The sequence below is a fragment of the Danio rerio genome, chromosome 19 (genome assembly GCF_052040795.2).
Source record: "Danio rerio strain M-AB ecotype USA chromosome 19, GRCz13ab, whole genome shotgun sequence".
Taxonomy (NCBI): domain Eukaryota; kingdom Metazoa; phylum Chordata; class Actinopteri; order Cypriniformes; family Danionidae; genus Danio; species Danio rerio.
This window is the reverse complement of record NC_141039.2, coordinates 43,465,121-43,485,099: the sequence shown is the minus strand read 5'-3', so window position 1 is coordinate 43,485,099 and position 19,979 is coordinate 43,465,121. Positions and strand designations below refer to the sequence as shown.

At 38.1% G+C, this 19,979-nt stretch overlaps 1 protein-coding gene across 6 annotated transcripts; it reads right to left on the bottom strand.

Annotated features, from left to right (window-relative positions):
• Positions 1-1,069: 1,069 nt before the first annotated feature.
• On the bottom strand, positions 1,070-12,870 carry asb4 (ankyrin repeat and SOCS box containing 4). 6 transcript variants are annotated; one of them, XR_015945206.1, is made up of 5 exons: positions 12,518-12,870; positions 9,332-9,631; positions 4,319-5,723; positions 2,519-3,953; positions 1,070-1,399 (listed from the first exon to the last, which is right to left on the bottom strand). XR_015945206.1 is itself a non-coding variant. In XM_088651370.1 (5 exons), exons 3-5 carry the CDS (start codon positions 5,707-5,709, stop codon positions 1,211-1,213), a joined length of 777 nt encoding a protein of 258 aa, XP_088507496.1. In that variant the 5' UTR covers positions 5,710-5,879; positions 6,241-6,664; positions 6,912-9,136; the 3' UTR covers positions 1,070-1,210.
• Positions 12,871-19,979: the final 7,109 nt, after the last annotated feature.

Below are 19,979 nucleotides of genomic sequence, written 5' to 3'. Positions count from 1 at the left end.
TAAAATCGATTTAGAATAAATATGAAAAAATATGTTTTTAAAATACAAATTTATTACATCATAGACAAAAATGGCAATCTGTTAAAGTTTTTAATTTAAAATGGTAGTCTGTTGTAATTTGTTTGGCAAACAGCCTCTCTTGTAACCAAAGAACGTTTAAAAATGCTTGAATAACAACAATAGCTAAAATAGTATTCAAGTTAATTGTAATATAGGCCATTTTTGGTGCTTCACACTTTTTTTTGTAATTTTTGGTTTCAGAAAAAAGCTTTAAGATTTAGAATAAAAGTTACTTGTAAAATATTTTCTATATTTAACAAAAATACAGTACGTCAGTAGTGAAAGATGACCTCACTTACGTCAAATTCGTATGTTTTCTTGCACAGCTAGATGCTGGACTCATGAAAATAATTGTTTGCATTAGACAAAACTGATTAGCTGAAGTCAAAGCGACAGCCAACAGAAGATTCTGCTTGGTCTTTAAGCCTTATTCCATAACCCTCATTCTCATTTCTTGTATTATAAAATATCTAACAGTAGTTAAACACATTAAAAACTATATTTAAAACCCATTTGTAGCTTAATCTAAAGTCAGCTTTCAAGTATATTTCCGCTTGCTCTCATTAAACCTTCAACTTAAGCACTTTGGTTTTTCATCTGACAAAAAGACTAATGACTTCCATCTCATCCTGTTCAGCTGTTATCTCTCATGTATTCTTGGTGTAATCTCTGATATGATCCTTTTACACTAAACTTGGGTTTCTATTGTTCATTTTCCCATCAAAAAAAAAAAAAAGATCTACAGTTTTTAAGACAAGCTTAACACATGGGTTTCATTAGAGAACAGGACAGATCTTCTGTGAAAAGTCTTTTAAGCATAAACCAAAGTGTTAGAATCAAAAGTGTGAATACCTCACATATTATTTGAACCTATATAAAATGCAATATTCTTATGGTAAATATGAATAATAAATATACGATTAGGCCTATGATTCCCTGGTAAACAATCAAAGATTTTTTTGTTTAAATACAAGAAAATCAAGCAAGCTCTGTAAATCAGTGGACAAAATGATGTAAATAAAACATTTATTATTGTCAACATTGGATTGATGTGGAATGTACAACAAGCAAACATAGCGATTCACCAAACTGTAAGAAGAATTTATGTAAAAGATGCAGCAATTGTTTGTTTATTATGTAGTATATGATGTCAGTATATGATTCCTACAGGCTCCAGAAGTAAATATTTCTTCACTGATGTAGGAAGAAAGAGTTGCTGGACACCCAGTTCACAGCGTTTCAACATTGCGGCCCGAATAGCACATCTGGACAGATGCTGGAGAGTCCGTGGATTGTTGGTGCAGACGGCAAACAAAGAGTCATAGAAATTTCTGTGCCTCTATATCAAGAAACAAAACAAAGTTGAAATTACATCATAAATCAAGAAGCATTTCTGAAACAAGATAAACGTAATGTTTACGACCAATTATTTTAAGCAGAGACGTTATATGAGCAATATCACACGAGTAGCAGTTCGATCTGACTGTATATCGGCACTGGTGGAAGGCGTGCTTTGACAGGAGGCCGCAGGCTGCAGGCCGAGAGCCTCAGTGTCCCACAAGTGACAATATACAGCCATATCGCACTGTTACGAGTGTGATATTGCGTCCTACTGCATGATCGTGTGTATAAAAAAGACAATCAAACACAGAGCCTCTCGAAACCCTTTTGCAAGACGAACTACTTTCTTCCGCCATTCCGTCGCATCTGCAGCTGACGTCAAAACAGCAGAAATGAATGCCAGTTCACTAACGTCACTTTAAAACTAGGATCTGAATGATTCTCTAGCGTAATGTCTAAAGCGAAATGTCTACCAGTTTTTCTCTGATGCAATCGGGAGATCCCAATATTACTAAAGTATAAATACAGCACTACATCATACAAAAGAGAGAGATCGACTTAGGAAGTCATTTACCTGTTTAATAATGATTTGATCAGCTGTAGTTTAAAATTACGCCATTTTTCTCTCAGGGCTTTATATCTCTGTTGCCATCTTGTGGATGAACTTAAAGACAGGCTAATGGCCTACGACGCTCTGTCCTTCCGAAACTATAAATATTTAAAATAGGCACTATCCTTATAAATAAACTGCATAGTTGCGATCTAAACAACAAAATTCTCGCCTAAAAAAGCCACAAGAGTACATTATGTTGTCCAACAGCATTAATATTTGTCAAACTGTAAAGTGTCCTCTCCTCTGCTTGTTGCTGTATGTGGGCGGAGTAACACACAAGGGTGAAGGGTGAAGAGGCTGGTCGATTGCTGTTACTGGCAGAATATTGTATGGCTATCAGCCAATCAGAGTCAAGAACCAGACAGAAATGTTGTATAAACATTTTTGTACATCTAATTTTTAAAAAATACATATTTTAAAATATTAAACTTTTATTATCTTTATTGTATCATTTTGATATTAACAGTAATAATAATAATAATAATAATACAATAATATTCTGACCTCATATACAGCTTCAGGTATTGCAGCCCTCCATTTTTTGGTGTATTTGATGTGCTCATAGGAGTTTACCATGACCTCCACTGCTCTGGGGTATTCATGACACGCCTGCAAAACCTACTTAAAAGACAAGCAAGAAGAACAACATTAATATTTAAAGACACATTTAAATTGCAGGGGGCTGGTTATAGAGACCAAAAGAAAGACTGAAGCGGAACTCTTAAAGGAGAATAACTGACTTTAGCATTGTTTTTTAGATAAACAACTATGTTCGCTTAGCATGTTTTGTAAATATCCAGCCTGATCTTACAAGAAAACATAAGTATTTTACGTTTTGTCAGTTTAGTGGCTAATTTATATGAATTTGTACGAGTTCAGTCGTGCGAAAATTGTCGTACGATTTTAAAAAGGAGGCATGGCACCCAACCCCACCCCTAAACCCAACCGTCGTTGGGTGATGAGCAAATCGTACTAAATTGTACAAATTAGATCGTACAAATTCATACGAATTAGCCACTAAATCAAAGTTACCAATTGCTGTGAGATTGCGTTGAAATATCTGCAAACATATTATGGTAATGATTTAGATAAGTCAAAAACATTTAAACTTTAACCCTTCTGTACTATTCAAATTGTTTACCCTTTCAATATGTTTGTGGCTGTTTTTGCCCCATTGACTTCCATTATAACCACATTTTTGATTGCAAAGCCATGACACCAATCATCTATTCTTGATTGTTGGTGGTTTTTCCCATTGGGAGAAGGAAAAATTTGAACTGTCCATCATCAGTTGGCATCATTAACCATTTAGAAAGTCCTGTGCAAAAACATGTCTGGCTTTTATATGGAGTTATATGAAGTAAAACAGCAGATTATGATGTGTTTGCATAAACACAATTACTATGTTTACTATGTTCTTTAAGACGAGTTGATTATTTTTATTTTCTCAAACATATCAAGGTATGCGAAGTTCTCTCTTACACACTCACACATGCACAAACAGACTATTCTCCGTATAAATGGATGAAATAAGGATTTTTGTGCACTTTAACTGATGATCAACAGTTCACTCTAAAAATGTTTAGTTATTTATTTAACCCAATGGTTGAGTTAAACATATTTAGTGCTTTGTTGGGTTATTTTTAACACTTATTGTGTTATTTATTAATAACTCAACTTGTTGGGTTAAATATTTGGTGCTTTGTTGGGTTATTTTTAGCCTTTATTATGTTATTTATTAATAACTCAACCAGTTGAATTAAATATTTGGTGCTTTGTTGGGTTATTTTTAACTTTATTGGGTTATTTATTAATAACTCAACTAGTTGAGTTAAATATTTGGTGCTTTGTTGGGTTATTTTTAGCCTTTATTAGGTTATTTATTAATAACTCAACCAGTTGAGTTAAATATTTGGTACTTTGTTGGGTTATTTTTAACCTTTATTAGGTTATTTATTAATAACTCAACCAGTTGAGTTAAATATTTGGTGCTTTGTTGGATTATTTTTAACCTTTATTAGGTTATTTATTAATAACTCAACCAGTTGGGTTAAATATTTGGTGCTTTGTTGGATTATTTTTAACCTTTATTAGGTTATTAATTAATAACTCAACTAGTTGGGTTAAATATTTGGTGCTTTGTTGGGTTATTTTTAACCTTTATTAGGTTATTTATTAATAACTCAATCAGTTGGGTTAAATATTTGGTGCTTTGATGGGTTACCTTTAACCTTTATTAGGTTATCTATTAATAACTCAACCAGTTGGGTTAATAATTTGGTGCTTTGTTGGGTTATTTTTAACCTTTATTAGGTTATTTATTTAATAACTCAACCAGTTGGGTTAAAATTTGAATTTGAACAGTCAACTGATTAAACTGACTGTAATGTTGTTTTTGAGTTATAAAGTTTATTTAAGCTTTAACACAATAATATTGTAGTTATCTTTTTATTAATTTACCTCTCAGTGTCATGTTTTTTTATTCATCTCACTATCCAAGACCATCTTTTAAAAGTGTTTGGATGTGGTTAAAATGTGGTGTACATTGTGGACACTGAGTGAAGTCTGCTGCAGCTGCTGGACACTCTTTTTAGCACACAGAGCTCCAAATTCTGCTCCACCAACACAGGATTTTCTGCTTGCACAGTTTATAACTGTCTGCACTTTTATCTGTTTCTTCATTGTTTGTGATTCTTGATTTATTTTAACACAAGTAATAGTAGCAATAGTAATACCAGAATGGAAAAAGATAACATTTAATTAAAATAACCCATGCATTGGGTTAAATTATATACAAAATCATTGGATTAAAGTAACCCATAGTGCTAAAATAACCTATAGTTGGGTTATATGTTGGGGTATTTTTAACCCAACTATTTTAACAGAGTGAAAATCCCAAATTTTACCTCTTCCAAGAATCCATGATTATATGTTGTCATGGCTTTGCAATCAAACAATGTCATTATAATTGAAGTCACTGGGGCAAAAACAGCCCCGAACATCATGAAAGAGTAGTCAATTTGCCCAGGGTGTGTTAAGTTTTTGAATTTTTTTTTCAAAATGTCCCAAAATATCTGTAAAAATAAGATCTGTCACCAAAACAGCATTCCATTTGCTAAAACTCAAGAAAGTTGTGGCCAAATCAAGCCTCAAAATTACCACAGAGTGAATGAACACATCCCTAACAGTACACAAGGGTTAAAGCTGGGCGAGTGTTGTACCTTGTGAAACTGCGGCGGATACACTCGTGCTGCTCCATAGTTCAGAAGCAGCTGATAGCAGCGTTCAGGAACAGCCCACGGCCTGATCTGCGTCACCTTCAGCACATACTGTATCGCCGCGCAGCCGTTGACATCCATATCATTAGCTTGCGCTCCGGCCTCCAGCAACATCTGAACCAGCACATGGTCGCAGTTCCAGCAGGCTTTGTGCAGCGCAGTCTTCTTGTCTTCCTCTTGCATATGCAGGTTAGCATTGTGGTCCAGCAGAATCCGGCAGACAAGATGGTGGTCTGAGCTGTAGGTCCGCTCACGAATGTCCATGGCCCAGAATACAGCAGTGATCAGAGGCGTCTCTCTGTAGCAGTTGACTGCATTGATAGCGGCTCCATGTGCGATATAAAAGGCCACCAGCTCTGGGAGCCCGTAGCGGGCCGCCGTGTGCAGAGGGGTGTCCTCGTGCTCCTCACTGGGCATGTTGAGCTTGGCACCTGCAGTAAGATTGCCCGGAGGAAACTCAAATGTAACACAAGTAAAGGGTAATTAATGATGACATCCTTTTCATTTTTGAGTGAATGATCCCGTTTTACTTTCTAATGTACAGTGTTTCACTTCCTGCCCTGCTGAAAAATTCAGCTTAAACCAGCCTAGGATGGTTGACTGGTTTTAGCTGGTCGACCAGCCTGGTTTTAGAGGGGTTTTGGCCATTTCCAGGCTGGTTTCCAGTCATTTTCAGCCTGGTATTAGCTGGTCAGGCTGGAAAATGACCAGCTAAAACCATCTAAAACCAGCTAGACCATCCTGGTTTAAGCTGGACATAGCTGGTATTGGCTTGGCTCCCAGCCTGGCTAGGCTGGTCAAGCTGGTTTTAACTGGTCATTTCCCAGCTTGTCCAGCTAAAGCCAGGCTGTAAATGGCTTGAAACCAGCCTGGAAATGGCCAAAACCCCTCTAAAACCAGGCTGGTCGACCAGCTAAAACCAGCCAACCATCCTAGGCTGGTTTAAGCTGGATTTTTCAGCAGGGTGTAAACAGCACTTTAATATGAGACTGTCACGGTTGTGTAGAGGAAAGGGGCGAGGACTCAAATGCAAAGAAAATGGGTACTTATTAATAGTAAAAATAAAATAACAGGCAAAACAAACTTCCCCGAGGGGAAAGACATTAACAAAACACACAAACAAACTTCACTGGGCAGGCTGGTAGGGATGAGGGCTGGACAGACAGGACAAGGCTACAAACGGCGACATATGACGATGAACTGGCACAGGACAGCAGACATGAGGAGATTATGTGCAGAACTAAATTAACACACAAACAGATGAACATAATTAACTAATAATGGGTTAACAAGGAGGGTGGGACTAGACTATAGACGGGAGAGCACATGACACACAGAGACAGCACAAGCCATGCGCTCACATGAAACAAGACTAGAGCTGCGTCCCAAATCGCATACTTATGCACTATTCTACGCCATTTTGTAGTATAAATAGTGCAAGTAGTGTGTTCACACTTAAAAATAAAAAAATAATAAGTGCACTTTAATTACCCGGATGATGTACTCATTCAGCCACTAAAATGAAGTGTGACGACACTACATACATATACTATCCTGTTGAGTGTGTAAGTGCATAAGTACATAGTGCATAGTGTATAGTGTGCCATTTGGGACGCAGCTTAGAACACACAGCCAGTGAGATAACTCATTAACCTCATGTTCATAACAACACAAGCACGCAGTGCATGTAAACACGCACCATGTGCTAAACACAGCACCAAGGGTCCGTTCTTCGTACCTCGCTTAAATGATCTAAGATGATTTGACAGATCCTGGATCTTTTAATCTTGATAACTGATCTCTCGCTAATTTGGTTCTTCAAACAAGTTTAGAATTAGAATGTCTGGATAAACTGATCTGAGATCGCTGCGTGTGTTATGAAGGACAGATCTATCGATCCTCGAAATCATGATCAGCAACGCAACGATTGGCTGACGGCACAGCAGCGTAATGACATCATCTGATTAATATTCAATTATCCATGTGAGCAAAATTACATTAAATTAGCAGTAAACTGCTTGTTAAATATGACACGCAATAACCTTCCACATTTGTTGTGAGCTGCAGGCTTTACACTTTCATGTGTCAAGAGTATTCATCATGTATTTCAATGCAAATCAATGTATTTAGTTCTACATTTAGAAAAGATTTTCTTTATTATAGTAGCCATTTTTTAATCGGTGTAAAGAATAACTGGCTGTTTACAAAAGCATTTTCATATTGGTAAAGGCGTCTGCAACTTTTGTGAAGCATCAAATCACTGGCATATTAACTATCAAAACATGTTTATGACTGCATAAATATATTTTTGCTTTAAAAAAAAAAGTCACATATTGTGCATTTCTATTTTACACAATTTGTACTAAAGTGATCTAAAAAGTTCATATCAATAATGCCTAGTTCAGACTGCGTGATTTTAGCCCCGATTTTGGCTCGCCGACAGGTTTTTGAGAAATCTCCGACAAATGTCTGAAATCACAGAATCACGTGAGTGATAATCACACAGTATGAACGATCAAAGACGCGATCTGAGAGAATCGCCGATGAGTCGCCGATGCCTGTGAGATATTTGGCGTGCTAAATATCTGGAGCTGTCGGCGATTCAAATCATGCCGTGTGAATTGAGTTTTGACTGAAAATAACATCAGCGATCGCCTACAGCCAATGAGAGAGCAGCTTTCACTTGTGTGTGCGTGTGTGTATACCTGCTGCAGGCCAGCGGGAGGCTGGGGGAGAAGTTAAAAGCGCTCTTTTTCGGTTTATTTGGACCCACGAAATGGAGAAAAAACTAGTGGAGGTTTGACAGGACTCATGAGCAACCGTGTCTGTTTGACGTTTCATACAGAAAGAAATTTGTTTATTATCAACGTTGAGGAGAAATGGCTAATTCCCTTTAAATTCAGGTGAGCAAACATGTACATGTTCTACCCCATTAAAGGCTTCTTTCTCATTATGTAGTTAATAACAAAAGATATACTACATGTTTTTGGCTGTGAGACGTAGTTTGGACGAAGTTGTCTGCAATTCTTCCTATAGTAAAGTCATGCAATGTGAATGTCCATGTCGCCGATCCATCTTGCAGTGTAAACAAAGCAGCGACGAAACGCTAGCCCAGATAGTCATGCAGTGTGAAAACATCTGTGACACGACAGTCTGAACTCGGCATAATTTTTCTCTTTGCACCACCAGGTGGCAGTCTTTGTACTTTCGAGGGTGCAGATTGCATAAGTTTTATTAATATGTATAACTTTATTTATTTTATTAATGACTATAACCTTATATATATATATAGTTAAAAATATGTACCATTTTCCCAAGTGTATATAACTACTACTGTAAGAAAATATCAGAATTCAGAACATACTTTCTGTATTATCTTTGCTTGAACTAAGCCGATCTAATCCTGTTTATATGAATTGAACCTGCTCCCGATCAGGTTTGACCTAGCAGAACTGTTGCTATGACAACAACTCTCGGGATCAGCTTTGAAGAACGAAACGATCCTGGATTATGTCAAATCGTCAATATCCAAATCCAGCTAATCGAGTAATCCACGTACGAAGAACAGACCCCAACAGAAGACGCAAGACACAAGTACACGATGAATGAAAACACTCACCGTGCACTCACACAAGCAGCGTGCATGTTTCATCCCAGCGCCGACTGAAACCGAAACCTACTGGACTGAGATGCTGGGAATGAAACACCACGCTGCAGACAGACGAACGTGAACACCCGGACGGGAGCGCGCACTTGCAAACACGCAAAGACCTCACGCACCCGCATCAAGCGGGGACACGCACGGTCCTCGCGCATTCACAAATGGCGCTCATACAGAGACACAAACAATGACAAAACAAGTGCTCGACCCAAGAAAACTCGAGCCGAGCACAACAGGACAGGACTAGACAGAGCTAGTGTCCGGACTCTGCCACCAAAACAAGAATTTACACGACCAGAGTGGCAGAACCCTGACAGAGACATTCAACTGACTGTAAAGCTGATACTATTCAGATAACAGCTTAGCAAATGTACAGACCTTTGAGCACGAGTAGTTTGGCGCAGTCCAGTGACTCTGGTGTGATGCAGTAGTGTAATGGCGTGTGTCCGCTCAGAGACATGCTGTTGATCCGTGCGCCCCACTCCAGCAGGAGACCCACACAGTCAGCGCTGGCCACCGTACAGGCCACATGTAGAGGCGTCTTCCCATTGGGCTTTCTGTTGACCGCTGCACCGTTCTGCAGGAGAACCACAGCACTCTCCAATGTGCTGTACATCATACACACGTGAAGACCCATCGCCCAGGACGTCTCCAGTTTATAACTCGGCAGCCAGTAGCCTTAAGAAAAAAGCAGTTTTTAAAGACAGTGATGGAAAGAGTACTGAAAAATCATACGCAAGTATAAGTATCATTATGTTTCCAAAGATGTAGAGCGAGTAGTGAACGTTTCTGATGTAAATATCACTCAAAACTACTCAAGAGTCGTGAGTAGTGAGGAAGTCTTGTCATGGATCAGTTGTTAGAGCAATGAATAAAAACTTGACTTCTAGTTGATCATTTGCAAAAGTGTCTGAAGGTTGATTTTTCTGATGAATCATCTGCTGAACTGCATCTCAATCATCACCAATACTGCAGAAGACCTACTGGGGTCCGTTCTTCGTACGTGGATTACTCAGTTAGCTGGATTTGGATATTGACGATTTGACATAATCCAGGATCGTTTCGTTCTTCAAAGCTGATCCGAGAGTTGTTGTCATAGCAACAGATCTGCTAGGTCAAACCTGATCGGGAGCAGGTTCAATTCATATAAACAGGATTAGATCGGCTCAGTTCAAGCAAAGATAATACAGAAAGTATGTTCTGAATTCTGATATTTTCTTACAGTAGTAGTTATATACACTTGGGAAAATGGTACATATTTTTTAACTATATATATAAAGTTATAGTCATTAAAAAAATAAATAAAGTTATACATATTAATAAAATGTATGCAATCTGCACCCTCGAAATGAAAGTACAAAGGCTGCCACCTGGTGGTGCAAAGAGAAAACTTATTGATACAAACTTTTTAGATCGCTTTAGTACAAATTGTGTATAATAGAAATGCAGAAACATCTTATAAGTGACATGCAGTTTAAGCAGTATCTTGGTATCGATTCTGTGTCTTGAGGTTGTTCTGTATGATGCAATTTGATTGGACGGGAATTACAGAACTGATTCTTCTATTTTAGCCAATCACCACTGACAAGAAGAAGAAAAAATAAAGTAGTGACTGCAGGTTGAAGGAAAACAGTGGAGTAAAAGTACTGATACAGCGCTAAAGATGTATTCAAGTGTAAAAGTACAGATTATTAAAACTACTTAGTGAAGTAGTAAAAATATATTTAGAAAACCTACTCAGTTACTGTAGCTTGAGTATTTGTAATTTCTCACTTCACACCACTGGTTGTAAATTTAGTGTACATATACTGTAAGCGATGTAACTGTTAAGCTTTACCTGGTCCCAGAGTTGTTATTGGTTACTAAACCGAAAATATTATTGAAATAAAATATTAATATTGGATTGACCTACACTGTAAAAAAAAAATTATAGGTGCCATACAATGGATTTGTGTTGTGTTGATTAATTAATTCATTCATTCATTTTCTTGTCGGCTTAGTCCCTTTATTAATCCGGGGTTGCCACAGCGGAATGAACCACCAACTTATCCAGCACATTTTTATGCAGCGGATCCCCTTCCAGCCGAAACCCATCTCTGGGAAACACACACATTCACACACACACACTCATACACTACGGACAATTTAGCCTACCCAGTTCACCTGTACCACATGTCTTTGGACAGTGGGGGAAACCGGAGCACCCGGAGGAAACCCACGCAAACGCAGGGAGAACATGCAAACTCCACACAGAAACGCCAACTGAGCCGAGGATCGAACCAGCGACCCAGCATTTTTCTTGCTGTGAGGCGACAGCACTACCTACTGCGCCACTGCGTTGGGACAACATGAACAAATTAGGTTTGACAAATTTAAGTAGATTGAACATAAAACAAATAAGTTGTCCCAACAAAACTCAAAAGTTGTGTGGTTTCAGCTCATTTTAAATAAGTAGTTTGAACAAAAAACATACTTTGATAGTAAAAAGAATCAACAACAGGAAGAAATCTTGCAAAAATATCTGAAATAAACAAGTTTCAGAAACTAAACATAACATATCAATGACATAACAAATCTCCAAAAATTCTAATATTTTAGTAAAGCGGACATTCTAACAACAACATAAAATTAAAATAATAAGAAATGCAGTAATAGTTTAACATTTCTACTTCTTTTCATTTACTTTATTTTATACAATTTTGAAGCTCGCTAAAAGGCCCTGCTTCATTAATGTTAATTTATCTGATAAAATATTTCCTAATAAAATAAAAAAAATATCCTTAAAAAGCAGCTTCTTATTGGTTGCAGGAGGTATTCTGGGGTGGGCATTCTCATTCTAAAGCACATTTGATTAGACAAAAATCTGTAGCACATGATGAGTCATCAAAATGTTTCATTCGTTTTTCTGGAAGACAAAATTTGACTAAAAGTGAACCATGTAGATCCCCTTACAAATAGTTCAGGTTGGTTCTTGTGCCTAAAAATTAAATGTACAAATATTCTCAAACCATTTAACATTATAAAATCGCATGTAATTATATGTACATAAGACAAAAGCTATATAGATGTCTTTAAAGTAAACGGAAAATCTATTGGTCAAGCTAATTAAGGGTGACTGATCAGATGCATTAGTGTTAATTTTTTGAACTGGCTATTTTTAGTTGACTATAAATCACATATTTTATCTTAAATGGGCATAAAGAACAAAAAATATTTTAAAAGTCAAAAATGGCTTTCAATGTGTAACCTTATATCATTTTCCCTCTGGTTTTTGTCTTTTTTTTTTTGTCATATTTTATGTATTTAATTTATTTATTTTTCTTTAAAATTGTATATTTATAATGTAAAACCATATCTGTATTTTTTCTAATGTTCTAAGTTGCTGCAATCTTGTATTGTTGTTAACTGTTTTTTAAATCAATAAACAAGCTCACTTTTCGTGCCTACTGTTTCTGTTATTGGCGGTCTAGCGCCACCGTGTGACTGTATACCAAACTGCAGTCATACAGCTATGATGGTTCTCTCTATAAAAAAACACACTGTTGAGTTGTTTTCAGAAATTACCTTGCTTATACGAGGCAAGGACCATATCGCGGTCCTCCACGTCTAACACAGTGTCTATATCAATGCTGGTGGTGCGCAGGATTCTTGCAACCTCCGCCGCGTCGTTACGCAAGAGCGCGTCTAGAAAGCGCGCCTTCAGCAGACCGGCAGCTTCGCGCCGCGACTGATCCCGTTTCTCCTCCTCGTCTAAACCGAGAACAGCTCGAAGCCCGCTCATATCTCACAAAGGCGGCAGTGCACTGGGTAATCCACGAGAAAACACTTTAAGTTATTCCCGAAGTTTGTGAATTGCAGTGGTCTGGAGCGTGGCTGTGAAACTCAATCGTGGAGTCACTCACTTCAGTCCGACTATTAATAGACTGTGAGGGGGAAAGAGGTCAAAGCAAACCCGGCAAAAGCTTAGGCCTTGTCCAGTTATATGGGTCGCACTAATGGTACCCTATACTAATTGAACCGATAAGTTAGGCCTACTAATTAATCTTAAAAGAGCGGACAATTATATAATGATTTGGAAGGATGTGGAAAAGGAGTAATGATGCTGAAACATACTCACAAGTTGTTTTACATACATACATGTTTTACAATATTCCACAATACTATAAAAATGTGTGTGTCACTTTGGAGGATTTTTTTTTTTTTTTTGGCATTCTGATAGACTTCAAAGATCTAAAAAGAGATTTTCTAAAACCAGCGATATTATTTTGGTTATTTTTTATCAAAATAAAAGTCTCTCACCTTTCCTGACCTGGTAGCTTGCAGTGCTCATGATTACAATAACTGTATTAGTTAGCAGTGTTTTGTGTGAAAACAATGGAAAATATGCTGGTCTTTGGAAACTCAGGTCACCAGCCTTTTGCTTTTTCCAACGCAATCTCATGGCAATTTGTAACTTTTTGATTTAGTGGCTAATTCGTATGAATTTGTAAGATCTAATTTGTACAATTTAGTATGATTTGCTCATCACCCAATGACGGTTGTAGTGAGGGGTGGGGTTGGGTACCTCGCCTCCTTTTTAAAATCGTACATTTTTGTGCGACTGAACTCGTACGAATTCGTACGTATTAGCCACTAAACTGACAAAATATAAAATACTTACGTTTCCTCGTGAGATCAGGCTGGCAGTTCACTCTTAGCAGCAAGTATAAAGATGTCGTTCGATGACAATGTTTGTTAATGTGCACTTTTAGAACATTTTTCCCAGGCTGGGAGATGACCAGCTAGCTTGACCAGCCTCGCCTGTTAAAGTTGGATTTAGCTGGTCATTTTTCAGCCTAACCAGCTAAGACCAGGCTGAAAATGGCTGGAAACCAGCCTGGAAATGGCCAAAACCCCTCTAAAACCAGGCTGGTTGACCAGCTAAACCCAGCCAACCGGCGGTGTCGCTAATAACAATCATTTCTCATTTCCTTTCTTTGGCTTTGTCTCTTTATTCATCAGGGGTTGCCACCATACCTGCCAACACTCCCATTGTTTCCAGGAGTCTCCCATCTCCCGCCACCCTCCCGTTTTGTTATTTCTCCCGGAAAACTCCCGTAATTTCAACCCCTCCCCCACCCACATGGTCCTTAGCATTTTGGTACAATCTGTGAAGCGCTTGGGTCGCCAACTTTGGTATAAGATCCCATCGCAGCGGCCTCCTGAAACACGCTCCATAGTACAGTTACTAACACCACAGTACAGTTAGTAACACAACAGTGCACAGTACCCGGCTCTCAACAGTGTAATTCAGACACCTCGACCCCGAACCCAACCACCACTTCTCCAGAAATTTTAGGGACAAACGTTGGCAGGTATGGTTGCCACACCGGAATGAACCGCCAACTTATCTAGCAAATGTTTTACATACGTATCAGATGCCCTTCCAGCTGCAACCCAGTACAATGAAACATCCATACCAACTCATTCACAGACACACACACACACACACACACACACACACACACACACACACACACACACACACACACACACTACGACTAATTTAGTTTATTCAATTCACATATAGCACATGTCTTTGGACTGTGGGGGAAAGCGGAGCACCCGGAGAAAACCCAAACCAACACGGGGAGAACATGCAAACTTCACACAGAAATGCCAACTGACCCAGCCAGGACTCGAACCAGCAACCGTCTTGCTGCCCCAAATTAATTCTCAATTATATGTATTTTAAATGATTCTTCATTACTTTTCTCTTACTGTAAAATATTTACATTACAAAAATGAGTCGAGACAGGTTTGGAATGATCTTTCGTTGTATTTCTCAGACCAAATATGTCATTTGAAGTGTATTTACAGTCCAACATGACAAACTTTCACAAGGCGTTTAAATTTCTCATGAACAAAAATAAAGGATAGGATTTAGTAGCTCTGGAAAGAACGGGTATGGCACATTGAGGTCCCTCATGCGGGTATGATGAAAGAAAACACACAGGTTGGTTAATGCTCTTTTCTCAGGCGTTGCGTGCAGTTCCTCTATATACCCTGACCGTAAAAAAAATAGCCCATGAAAGAGAAGCACACACTTCTGTCCCTCAGGTCCGTACGTGATTATCCCTGCACGCAGACACATTCAGACAAACAGACCCGGTCTTCGGTCTCCTCGCAGGATTGATATAAAAACAAAAATGCCGGGTTTAAAAGCTATTGCTTAACTTTCATATACAAAAGTCAGTACATGGATAGGCGGGTTAGATTTGGATCTACAGCAGGTTATTCTTCACTCGATTCATAGCAGAGGGCTAGAGAGGATTTCGTAATATCAAGACGAGCGTCTCTTTGCGATTACAATAATAAAGATATGTTCACAAGAGCATCGTGGGTTAATGAAGAAACATACAATCAACAGATTCACCTTTTTTTGTGTGATTACAAATTAAAAATGTTTTTTTGTTTTTTTGGTAATCATTTTTTTGCTTCAGAAATAAATAATATGCACTGATTTACAAACACGTCTTTGATTGGGAAAAAAAATATATAAATAGACGTATGACAGACGTTAAATTATTAGAGATAAATAATACAGTAATTAAAAATGAATATACATTGAAGCCCGAAGTACACATCAGGGTTTTTTTTTTTGCGTATGTGAGCACACATTTCATCAAAACTCATACTTGTACTGTGAATTTTTGCACTACCAAGTTTGTCCACAAGGTGTATGGGAAGCTGCTTTAACATTTAATCCAACTTGATACAAAGACTACACAAGACATGTCACTCGTTTAGTTTTGAATGGGGAAAAATGTAATGGCCAGTTTCCAATGAATGGTACGATACGGTTAAGTTCAGTACACTTTTATGGCCGTTTCAACTGTCAAAAGTCGTACCAAACCTAATCATACAGTACCACTTTTGCAAAGGGTACCAAAAGGCAGGACTATCTGAACGCTATTGGTTTACAGAGATACGTCATTCGCTCACCCAACAAGTCAGAATGAAAACAATGGAACCGCCATGTTTAAAATACACAGCGAGAGATTACAGCGTAATTATATATACGTATAATAACGAGCCATGGTCGACCAGAGATAAAACAAACCTTGTCATCGTCTTGATGAACACCCACAAAGCCAAGAAGAAGAGATTTTACACTGCGCCCCTTAGTTTTTTACGAGCCAGTCTAAAGCGAGAGCGGTTTCGCTTTCTTGCTTGCGCTCGCTGAGCATCTATATTTGAAATAAGAACTTCTTGAGCTGATGAGAATAACAGGCACTTTTATTTTTGAAACCCGATCCTGTCAGAAACTGACAAACGTGAGAGGGACACGCAAAAAAACTAAGGAGAAGCCGTAAAAATAGTAGCACATTATTTTTTCAGCAAACATGATCAAACTGCCATGTATAGCTATTATTATTATCTTTTGGACTATTATGAACTCAGAATGGTGGAATTATTCTCTAACAATGCGCTAGTGAAGATTACAGACACAGATGAGAGGTCTGCTCTGACTGTGGCCTATATTTTGTGCTGTTTTTAAACCTAAATAAGGACTAAATGTCTGCTGCGTGTAGTTTTTCTGTAGTTGGTAACATATCGGAGACTGTAAGGGTCTGTATGTGCTCATATTTGTTGCATTTACATATGTATTTTATATAATTACAGACGTTACAGTAGGCTATTTCGCACTCGTCATTGATCTGCAGTTATAATCAAATAATGTTTATAGAAAAGTTAAGGCCCGTGCACACCGAGACGCTTTTTTGCTCACGTTTTCCGTCGACGTTTAACGCCTTTTGACTAAATAAGAGGGTGTCAATGTGATCGTGCACACCAATGCCCAAAACGTCAGGCGTAAAAGCATCATTTAAAGAAAATAAAGGCCTCATGCTTGTTTTTTTGTTTTGATGCGCCACGTCAAAACCTTCTCTATCAATCAGGTTGGCACTTTTGTTCACGCGCATGGAGCTGCTAAAGTTAGTAAACAGCACTTGGACAAAATTGTCAATGCGAGCGCACATTTAAGAAGATGCCCAGTGGCGATATGAACGTGTAGCTGTTTATTGCTCTGGTGAACAATTTCCATTTCTTCATAGCTAGAGCTGGAGCTGCTGCTTAAACCATCCAAGACAAAAACTATGTCAACTTTGTCTTCTTCTTCTGTGTTAAAAGCGGGTGTCAAAAGCTTAAAGTTGTGTAGCGCCACCTAACGTCAAGGAGTAATTTTGCATACTCGACACCAGAGAAAATCGATTGGGTTTGAATCCGGAAAAACGTCTCAAAAAAGCGATGACGATAAACGCAAACGAAAAGCGTTCTGGCGAGCCTTTAGTAATAAACATTTATACACAAGTATTTATGTGTATACAGCATCTGTTTTGTGAGAAGTGCTTCTCATATGATGTGTTAGCGACCTGTACAGCTTTACTGTAGACATTTTCTTGAGCGAAAATGACGTTGACTGAAACTTTCGTACACCACGCCCACCAAAAGAGTACCATTAGTACCCTTTTAGCAGTGGAAACGCAAGCTTGATAAAGGTGACCCGTACCGACCCGTATTGTACCATACTGTACGACTCGGCCATAATGCTCAATATGGCGAATGAAGCCCTGCCTACTAGTACAGCAGCCAATCATCGATCAATGTTTCTCTGGGGGGAAATTTTGGATCAGACATGTGCTTTTACAGCAGTTTGGTGGTCAACAAACACACTGGAATCTCAGTGAATATTTGCTTTCCAGACTTGAGAAATATATCCACTGCACATAAAGCTTGAAATGTTTTTTTGGTTTTGTAATTTGGATGAAATCAACGCGAGATACAGTCCATCCTTTTAAACGCACATCACATGACAGCAAATACTCCAATGCTCACAAACTTGTAAACAAAGAGCCGCTGTTATTTCTGGAGGACATTCGCCATCAAGACCAAAGATTTTTACATTACTGTGTTGAGTTTAGGGTTGGGGTAGATGTTAATAAAATATAATTTAATGGGTAATGAATAATACTCTGTGAATAATACTCTGTATAATTACGGTTTTTACATTACTGTGAGGGTTGAGGTAGACGTTAATAAAATACAATTAATAGACAATTTAATAAATAATATAAATTTTTCTTATTAACTTTCGGCCACAGCTGTATCCCTTTTAGCAATGACTTTTTCAATCTCTTACCGTTAGTTTGGTATAAGGGAATGAGGTGCAAAAGAAAGCCCCGCCCCCTCAATATTCAGTACCAACTGGAAGTATGTCAACATACTAAAATATAAGTCTCATCCAACTCCGGTTCTTATAGTTTCACGTGGACTATTAGTACCACTAACAAATAAATATTAGTATCTCATTAATAGTATCTTTTAAAAAGTAATGAATTTGTTCTAATATATTATTTCATATAAAAGTTACTAGTAACTAATAAGCTTTAAAATAGATACTATTGGTTCGTTTTTAGATTAAATGTTAAAACAGAGTGCCATACAAGGTGAACCGTAACAACAATGTACACTCACCGTGCCAATTTATTAGGTACACCTTACTAGTACCAGATTGGATCCCCTTTTGCCTTCAGAACTGCCTTAATCCTTCATGGCATAGACTCAACAAGGTACTGGAAATATTCCTCAAGAGATTTCGGTCTGACATGATAGCATCACGCAGTTGCTGCAGATTTGTCGGCTGCACATCCATGATGCGAATCTCCCATTCCACCACATCCCAAAGGTGCTCTATTGGATTGAGATCTGGTGACTGTGGAGGATATTTGAGTACAGTGAACTCATTGTCATGTTCAAGAAACCAGTGTGAGATGATTTGCGCTTTATGACATGGCGTGTTATCCTGCTGGAAGTAGCCTATCAGATGATGGCTACACTGTGATCATACAGGGATCGACATGGTCAGCAACAATATTCAGGGAGGCTGTGGCATCAATAAGGGATTTGCGCCCACAGAACTGCCACTCACTAGATATTTTCTCTTTTTCAGACCATTCTCTGTAAACCCTAGAAATGAAAATCAGCAGTTTTTGAGATACTCAGACCCCTCCATCTGGCACCAACAACCATGCCAGGCTCAAAGTCACTTCAATCACCTTTCATCCCCATTCTGATGCTCGGTTTGAACTGCAGCAGATCATCTTGACCATGTCTACATTTCTAAATGCATTGAGTTCCTGCCATGTGATTGGCTGATTAGAATTTTGCGTTAACAAGCAGTTGGACAGGTGTACCTAATAAAGTGGCCAGTGAGTGAAGGCAAAACCAACAGACTGTGTTGACGCGACTACTTTAAAAGTTTAAAGTAGTCTATCGAAGCTTATAAAGAGAAACAGTGAAGACGATGGACAAGTATGAGTCTTTCTATGTGTCGAACACCTGCCAAAAAGCCCAAAACGAAGCATACTTTAGGCTTTACATTTGAGTGCATGTAATAAAATCCACTTGGACATCAGGCACTGCCTAATGTGCTCTGTACACTGCTCACTGAAGCTGCCTTCGTGTTGCTGAGGAAATCATAGAATAATCCTTAAGATGTAAACATGAAAGATAGATGTATCATAACTGAAGGGAGAACAAGACTAGGCAGGTTAAATCGGGCAGTGAAAAAAAAAAACGCATAACTGGCAAAGCAGTGTCTGAAATGCGAAAAAGCATGTCTATAGGCTTCTGTGTTTTGTATACTTACAATATGGGAGATGTGTTGCATAAATTTGAAAATACAACCCAGGATAAATCAATAGAGGCGATACTGGTTACTCTATATGCAGCAAATTGCAATATAAAACACTTCTTTACCACATTACGATTCTCTCTTTGTGAATCTTAAAACTAACGGATTAAAAAAAAAACATTGGGATCAAACTGAGGCGTACACTACTGTTAAACAGTGTAGGGTTAGTAAGATTATTCACTTTGTAAAAGGTTTCTTATGCTCACCAAGGCTGCATTTATTTCACAAAATGTTTTACTAAAGTATTTTGTTTTATTTATTTACTTGTGTGTGTGTGTGTGTGTGTGTGTG

Excerpts from the sequence above, each read along its gene's own strand:
- asb4 (XM_088651369.1), bottom strand. The coding sequence starts at position 5,709 with ATGCCCAGTGAGGAGCACGAGGACACCCCTCTGCACACGGCGGCCCGC. Across the intron at positions 2,633-5,235 it reads ATCCGCCGCAGTTTCACAAG|GTTTTGCAGGCGTGTCATGA; the intron begins GTACAACACTCG and ends TCTTTTAAGTAG. Across the intron at positions 1,400-2,518 it reads TACCTGAAGCTGTATATGAG|AGGCACAGAAATTTCTATGA; the intron begins GTCAGAATATTA and ends TTCTTGATATAG.